The 7,944-nt window shown below is 69.1% G+C and overlaps 1 protein-coding gene across 1 annotated transcript in view; it reads left to right on the top strand.

Annotated features, from left to right (window-relative positions):
* TBXA2R (thromboxane A2 receptor) overlaps positions 1-7,900 on the top strand; it is an 8,639-nt gene extending 739 nt beyond the window's left edge. Inside the window, exons 2-3 of the mRNA XM_026068949.1 lie at positions 6,761-7,720; positions 7,818-7,900. Of these exons, the coding sequence (XP_025924734.1) occupies positions 6,877-7,720; positions 7,818-7,900 (927 nt within the window). The 5' untranslated portion in view covers positions 6,761-6,876. The remainder of the gene's footprint in view (positions 1-6,760; positions 7,721-7,817) is intronic.
* The last annotated feature ends 44 nt before the right edge of the window (positions 7,901-7,944 follow it).

The raw sequence follows: 7,944 nt of genomic DNA, 5'->3' as shown, positions 1-7,944 counted from the left end.
GGGGGAAACCGGGCCGGGGCGGGGGGGGAACCGAGCCGGGGGGGGGGGAACCGAGCCGGGGGGGTCCCTCCTCCGCCCTCCCGGAAGCAGCCAGAGCCTCGACGGGTGCCTGAGCTCCGGGCTGAGCCGAATGGGCCGGGGGGAGGATGGGGGGCTGGATGGGGTGGATGGGGGTTGGGGGACTGGATGGAGGGGCTGGAGGGGGCTGGGAATGCTGAGGAGAGCGCAGGGCTGGACCGGAGGGCCAGAGGGGCCGGGATGAACGGACAGCGAGCCCGGGAAGGACGGGCGGACCGCGGGGCTGGGATGGACGGATGGAGGGGCTGCAAGGGGCAGCAGGGCTGGGACTGACGGCAGGACTGGGATGGGATGGGGCAATGCGGGCTGGCTTGCGACCGCCCGGTTTGCACAGGAGACTAAAGAGCTGGAGCGTTGAGGGGGGGCAGGCGGTGATCCTGCTCGCCTTGGGCACACCGTTTGCCTGCAGCCGGAGCCAGGCTGGAGCCGGCGCCCCGGAAGCAGAGCCCAGGATCGGGGCTGGGCTGCCCAGGGCTTTTCTCTCACTTGTTTTTCTGGGAGCTGTGGCCAGGCTCGATTCTCAGGGTCTCAAGCGCTGGGAAGTGCTAGGATCCCTCCCAGGGACCATGACTTCCCTTCTGGCCTTCTCCTGGGCCCCGGCTTTATCCCAAGCACATCCCGCCGGCAGCCCCCCGCCACCCACACGCTGGTGTCACTGCAAACTTTGTCGCTGCCTGCGAGATGCTGCTGGGAAGSGATGGGAAAGGGATGGGAAAGGGGCAGTTTTGGTCAGCCGGAGCGGGCGGTGCAGCGGCGACTTTGAAGGCGGCGAGATGCCGTGGTGCCGCAGCGGTGGGCACCGGGCCAGGCGGCGGCCGAGGCACGGGGAGCCCTGGCTGCTGGCGCTGCCGGGGCTGCCGGCTCGGTGGCACGGCGCTCCGCGCTGCGGTACCCTGGAGCTGGCACCCAAGGGTTACAGGGCATGGGGCACCCGCTGCCGGCTCTGCTCCCAGGACCCTAGGGACAAGCTGGGGGCAAGAGGAGACGGGGAAGGTGCCGAATGCCTCCAGGGGCCAGAGGTGACCCCCAGGCCAGCCCTCACCATGAGCAGGTTGGGGACTGCTGTCACGGGCCGCGCAGGGACAGATGAGGACAGCCAGCAYACCCGGCTGAGACTGTCCCTGGTGGCCTGTCACCACTCCCCACAGACATCCTCTTTCCTGGATGTCCCCACTCCAGACCAGATCAGCTCCCCCAGGAGCAGGTTGTTTTGCCTGCCGTGGGTCCAGGGAGGCTCTCCGGGGCCCCGCCAGCTCCCTGTCCCCATGACGTGGCCGCCGCTCTTCCCGTCTGAGCTGGCGTCCTTGAGCTGATGTGCCGTCCGGAGAGCCACGGTCCGAGGGGCGGTTGCCAGAGGGCCGCGTCCCTCCTTGGCAGGGATGGCTGTGCCAAGCCACGTGTCCCAGCGGGACCTCTTGCGTGGGGGACGTCAGGCTGGAGAGGAGGAGGGGACGCTGCAGGGCAAGTCCTTGTCCCACCAGGACAAGGGGGGCTGGGGCTGTCCCTGGCGAGGTCCAGCAAGCAAAGAGGAGGGACTGGGAACATAAGGGGCAAACGCAAGCGCCCTGGAGCATCTTCCAGCCGGCCGCTCCGCAAGCCTGGGGGCTGCATCCTGGGGACACCGGCACTGGCAGAGCCCGGGCTGAGGTGGCACATGGGCTGTGGGGTTTGCTGGTGTATCAGCACTGCACGGAGGTCCCCAAGCCCTCCCGGTTCAGACCTGGCATTGCTGGCGGTGAGCCCCATCCTGCTCGAAGCACAGTGCTATCCCGCACCCAGGGTGCCAGGAAGCGGGAAGCTCCGGGGCGGGAGCCGGGCTGATAAGGAGCGATGGCTCGGGCAGCTCCCACGTGGGCGGCCGGGCTGCAGGACCCCTGCGCAGCCTCGCGCCCTCCCGATGAGCCTCCTGCCTTTTCTTTTTTAACCTCGGAAGTGGCGAGAGCAGGAAGCGGCTTCCGGCAGATGAAGCGCAGGACGTGTCGCGTCCATGGCGAAGCACTCGAGCGCTCGAGCCCGTCGCTGAACCGGCAGCTCGTGCAGCGCCAGAAACCCGTTAGCACCCGAGCGAGCCCACGCCGAGCCTGCAAACCTGTTAAATACGTCTGTAATAACCCATTTAGGAGGTGGCTCCGCTCCTGCGGGCTCTTGACACGGCAGCGATGCCCCTTGTATGTGCTCGTGCTCACCGCCTTCGGGGTGGCCCCGGAGGAGGGTTTTGCCACATTTCGGCACCCCAAACACAGGCGTTGTCGGCAGCTTTGGAGGCGCGCGGGAGCCGCGGGGGCGCGTGCCTGGGAACGGCCCGCGGGCTCAGGGCGTCTCTTCCGCAGGACCCGGCCGTTGCGTGCATCCTCGTGCGAGGGCAGTCCGGGATGGGGCAAGAAGACAACTGAGGAGCCGGCGCCTCCGGCCCGCGCATGAATTTCTTCCCGTAAGTGGCTCCRTTTCGTTCTGCGACGCAGCCAGGAGCCGGAGCCCGCGGGGTTCGGCTGTGCGAGCGCTAAATGTGCCCTGTTTAATATTTGATTCCCTCTAAGTGCTGTGCAGCCCCCGCACCGGCCGGGCCGGGCTGGGAGCCGGCTCTGCCGCAGGGCGTCCGCTGCTCGGAGGGGGGCTGGAAGGGCTGGATCTGGGCGGTCCCGGGGATCCGGGAAGAGCCGGCAGAGTCATGCCGGGCCGGGGGAGCCCTGCGCCCAGCCCAGCTCCCTGCGTGCCGATGCCGAGCCGAAGCAGGGCAGGTTGAGCCGGGCAAACGGCACCTGCCTCTCAGCGGCGGGGGTCTCCGGAGCCGCTGGGGCAGGAGGAAGGGGAGACGGAGAGCAGCGAGGCGGCGTGGCGGAGGTGAAGTGGGCATCCCCGGGATGGGAATGGGTGGGATGACAGGCAGGAGGCGACAGCGATGCCTCTTGCGTCCAGCTCCAAAGGGAGCTGAGAAAGGAGCCTGCCGACTCGGCAGCCAGGGCCATGGGAATGGCAGCAGCTTGGGAAACTCCCTGCCGCCGGAGCCAGAGCCGGCCCAGGGGCTGCCGGCTGGGCGGGAGGCCGCTCGGGGAGCCGGCGAGGGGGGAAATGCAGACCCTGCTGCTTCCTTGGAAGTGTCTCACTCCTGGGGACCGGCCGCCACGGAGCCGGATGGCCACGGCAGAGGCTGCTCCGTGCGGGCCAGCTCGCCCGGCCCCGGCAGCGGCCGCGGGAGGCAGGTTCTGCGAGGACACGGGGCTGTCGCTGGCTGCGTGACAAGGTGTGCGGCCGGGCACTTTCCCAGGCCGGAGCAGCTCCTGGCATCCCAAAGAAAAACAGTGAATTCTTCGCGGTCGGCCGCGGGCGAGCTGGGTGCTCAGAGCTCCCCGCACGGGGCTGCGAGCAGGGGCTTGGAGACAGGCGCCGCGGCGGGGTCGGATCCTGCAATGTCAGGCTATCGGGTCTTTCCATATCATCGGATCGGGTCCGGGGGGCAGGTCCTGCCACGCTGCCGGATCGGGTCCTGCCACATCCGGGGCTGTGGGAACGCTGCAGGCTGCGATCCCCCCCCCCCCCCCCCCCCCCCCCCCCCCCCGGTAGCCAGCCAAGCGCATCCGATGGCCTTGAATCCCGACCAGGCTAAGGATGCAGCAGGAACGCGTCATCCTGTGGGCTCCAGCCCCATCCTCTCCCCACGGGGGACCCGCTTCCTCGCCGGCCTCGTGCCCGTGGCACGCTGCGGCCAAACCCTGCCCGGAGCTGCTCTTGGCTCTGGATTTGCCCCCAGGCACCCCAGCCCTGGCGGTTGGGGGGGTCGGTTTGGCTCTGGCGGGGGCCGGTGCCCACCCAGCACTTGTTATGACTAGCGGCCGGCGGAGCAGAGCGCCGCTGAGATCGAATTCCTTCGTGCCGCAGCCCCGCTGCCAAGRGCTGAGCTGTCTCGTTAACGTGAGCGATTGCAGCGGGAGGCCGTGCTCGAGCGGAGACCCGTCCCGGCGCCCCGCCGCGGGCAGCTCCGGGCTGGCGAGGGAGCCGGGGGCTTCGGCACGGCACGGCGAGGGCCCTGCTCCCTGGGTGGCCGTGGGGAAACTGAGGCACAGCACCCAGCAGGGGTTGAAGCCGGGACCTGCTCCACCTGGTGAGCGTGTGCTTGCCCAGGAACGTGCAGCGCCGTGCACCGCGGGGAGCCAGCGCCTCCAGGCGAGGGGACAGTGGCAGGATGGACCCCGTCACCCACCAACGCACCAGCAAGAGCTCCGGTTCCCCAGCCCTGCTGGAGCGCGAGTCCTGGGGCCACCCCGGGGCAGGGGGTTACCTCCGCCGGCGGCACCCGCAGAGCACATCAGCATCGCCGATGAGTTTGCCGTGTAACAGCCAAGGGTCAAGGTCCGGGAATCCCAATACACGCGGGAAAGGCTGCGACGGAGCCGCTTCCCCGGGGGCCCTGGAAACGTCTGGCCGAGGTTTGGGCGCACGCTGCCCTGACCCCGCATCTCAAGGGCACCCGACCGCTCGCCAAGGCTCGGCTCCTCTTGGGGCCACTGCCACGATTCCTCCGGGAACGGAGAAAACAAACAGCGGCAAGTTTTCACTCTTGTCTCATGGAAAAAGTCGGGCCGTGCTCACACTGCGGCAGTGAATCACTGCAGCTCTCTGCCAGCCGCCCGCCCGGGCCGCGGGGGACGGGACCCTCCTCCTCCACCCCCGGCTCGTCCCCTGCGCCCCAACCCCGGCGCCCTCTCGGCTGCAGCGGCGGCGGGTGCGATGGTGCCGGCGGCCGGGCGGGCAGAAGCGGCTGGTGCAGAGCCGCAGCGAGCGGGAAGGCGAGGGAGGGGTGCTGCCGCGCCGGATTAGCGCGAGCGCCTCGGCTCCGGATCCCGAAGCCGGCCGGGGGGCTCGCTCATGCCTGGGCGCAGCCCCAGCGCGGGGTTTTGCAATCGCTGGCCCCGTCCCAGCCCTGGAGCCGGCCTGTGGGAGCAGCGCTTGCCTCTGATGTGCRCAACGGCTCCCGGCCCTGCGGCCGGCCCTTGCACCAGAGGGCCAGAAAGGGGGTGGCCGAATCGGGGCTCAAATCTCTGCAACACTGAGTCAGGAATCGCCCGGGGCCGGGATGCGAAGGGGAGGCAGATGCGTGACCGGCCGCCACGTTTGCCGCCGGTCGGGGCTGGCCCGGGACTCGGCACCCTCGGCTTGAGGTTTGAATTCGTGCGGGGGCACGGGAGGGGGCCGGGGAGCTCGGGTGCCCCATGGCCCTGGGGCACTGCGGCCCCGCGAAGGCGGGCGGTGACGGCCCGGCGCTGCCCCCGGGCTCGGGCTGGGGTGGTGGCTGCGGTCACGCCGGGGACCGTGGCACGGCTGCAAAACACGAGCAACGTGCAGCGAGCGGGCGCTGGCGAGGAGGGACCAGCATGGGGACACGGGGTCTTCGGGAGAAACAGCCAGAGCCGGGCGAAGAGCTGCTAAAGCAGAGCTTGTGGGTGCCGGTGTCCCCTTCCCCAAGGGGTGTCCTGCTTGCACCCATCCCAGAGGGGCCACTGGGCCTGGGGACGTGTCACCCAGCAGCACGGGGACAGGGCAGACGGGGTGGCAGGGACACCCGCGTCCTGGAGAAATGGGTCCCAAAGGAGYTTCGGTGTCGGTCCCTGCAGTGTCCGGTCTCTGTAGCAGCCGGTCCCCAAGGTGTCCGGTCCCTGCTGTCCCTTTGGAAGGGGTCAAAGCCAGCTATGCCTCTGCCTTCCCCTTTGGAAACGGCTCCATCTCATCCCGCTGATCCCAGCTCAGCTGATTTGCAAGCAGCCCGCACTAATTAATTAGCAATGGAAATAGCAGCTCTGGTGATTCCCAGCGGCTGGCTGGTCCCTGTCCCCCGGGGTCGGAGCCGAGCAAGCCGGCAGGGCAGCAACCGAGCTGGCCGTGACCGCTGCCGTCCCCACGCCGCCTGCTCGAGGACGAGCCCTCCACTCCAGCGGCAGCACGCRGGGACGGAGCCAGGCGCTTCCCGAGTGAGAGCCAGAGACGGGCAGACACCCAGCGGTGGCCCGGGTGAACGGACAAGGGGTTATAACGGTGCTGAGACGACCCAGGGACAGCAAAAGCGGTTTGGAGACTTCCCCAGCGCTGGCACGGGGAGCAGGGCAGCTTCCCAAATGATCCCCGCCTCATCCGAACGGCACCGGGACCTTAGCAGGGTCTGGGCAGCTCCTGAAGCCCGGGAAAGCTGGGGCAGCGGGTGCTCGGTGCCGGAGGGGTGCSGGCCATGCGACACCCGGGGAGGGGACGGCCACGCTCAGGGTGCTGCGGGTCTCGGCCAGGGGGGATGTGGTTCCCCCCCCCCCCCCCCCGGGCAGGGGTCAGAGCCGAGCTGCCACCGCCGCGCTTCTTTAAACAACRGCCGCGCGAGGATTACGGCTTCGTGGCAACAGCCCCGAGCGGCTCTCGGCCGGGTGACGCGGGAGCCGGGGACGGTTAATCCCGGCCAGCTGCGGCCCAGCCGCCCCCCCGCCACGCCGGGCCACAGGGAGAGCGGGCACCGACCCTGAGCCCCATCGCCAAATATCGGGGAGCGGAGGCTGCGCCAGGCAGCGTGAGAGGGGCAGGAAAGCCCGGCAGGGACGGAAAAAGGGATCCCCGTTTTGGCAAGCGCTGGGGCACCCGGAGGAGATGGGTGATGGAGGGCTTGGCCGTGGTGGACCGGTCCTGAACCTCTCCCTTCTCCCCGCAGGGCCGAGCGGACGCGTGCGCAGGCAAGGCAGGATCAGCGCGGGCACTGGAGCCYGCGGGCAGGACGCGCCATGGAGCCGAGCCTGGAGGGCGCCTGAAGCCGCTGCAAGGACCAGGATGGGGTTGGGGAACATGGGGTCCCCCAACGGGAGCGCGGCCGGCCGGCCGGACACGTGCTTCGGGGCGTTCAATGCCAGCGTCAGCCTCAACGAGACGCAGAGGAAAACCATCGCCTCRCCGTGGTTCTCCACCGCCTTTGGCCTCATCGGCCTCTTCTCCAACCTCTTCGCCCTGTGCGTCCTGCTCAGCTCCTCCCGCAAGCTGTCCAGCCGGGCCCGTTCCTCCTTCCTCGTCTTCCTCTGCGGGCTGGTGGTCACGGACTTCATGGGGCTGCTGGTGACGGCCTCAGTCATCATCCCCTACCACTTCATCAAGTTCGACTGGGCCGAGGTGGACGCCGGCTGCCACCTCTGCAACTTCCTCGGTTTCTCCATGGTCTTCTTTGGGCAGTGCCCGCTGCTGCTGGGGGCCACCATGGCTGGCGAGAGGTTCTTCGGCATCAACCACCCCTTCTCCCGCTCCACCAGCATCTCCAAGCGCCGTGCCTGGTCCATCGTGGGGCTGGTGTGGGGTTTCGCCTGCATCCTGGGGCTCCTGCCGGTGCTGGGGCTGGGGAGGTACACGCTGCAGTACCCCGGCTCCTGGTGCTTCCTCACCCTCCTGCCCGACACCGGAAATGTCGTCTTCTGCCTGCTCTTCGCCTTGCTGGGCATCTTCTCCGTGCTGCTCTCCTTCATCTTCAACACAGTCAGCGTGGTGACACTGTGCCGTGTCTACCACGACCGGGAGTCGGTGCAGCGGCGCCGGGACAGCGAGGTGGAGATGATGGTGCAGCTCGTGGGCATCATGATCATCGCCACCATCTGCTGGATGCCCCTCCTGGTGAGGCCCCAAACCCTTGGTGCCCCCCGCCATCGCGCTGCACCCTGCCTGGCACCCGGAGGTGCGGGGGGGCGACGGGCTCGCGGGCTCGGCTGCTCTCGCATATCTGGAGCCAGTGCATGGCAAAGGACGCGTGGGCTCAGCCCCAAGCCGGCTCGACGCTGCCTGCTGGGACTTTTCTCCCGGCCGAGCCGGATGATAACGGCCTCCTTGACCCTGCTCAGAGCAGGCGCCCGGCCCAAA

Source organism: Apteryx rowi, unplaced genomic scaffold (genome assembly GCF_003343035.1).
Source record: "Apteryx rowi isolate R43461 unplaced genomic scaffold, aptRow1 scaffold_283, whole genome shotgun sequence".
NCBI classification, from domain to species: domain Eukaryota; kingdom Metazoa; phylum Chordata; class Aves; order Apterygiformes; family Apterygidae; genus Apteryx; species Apteryx rowi.
Note: the sequence above shows the minus strand (reverse complement) of the source record. Positions and strands in the feature narration are given on the sequence as shown.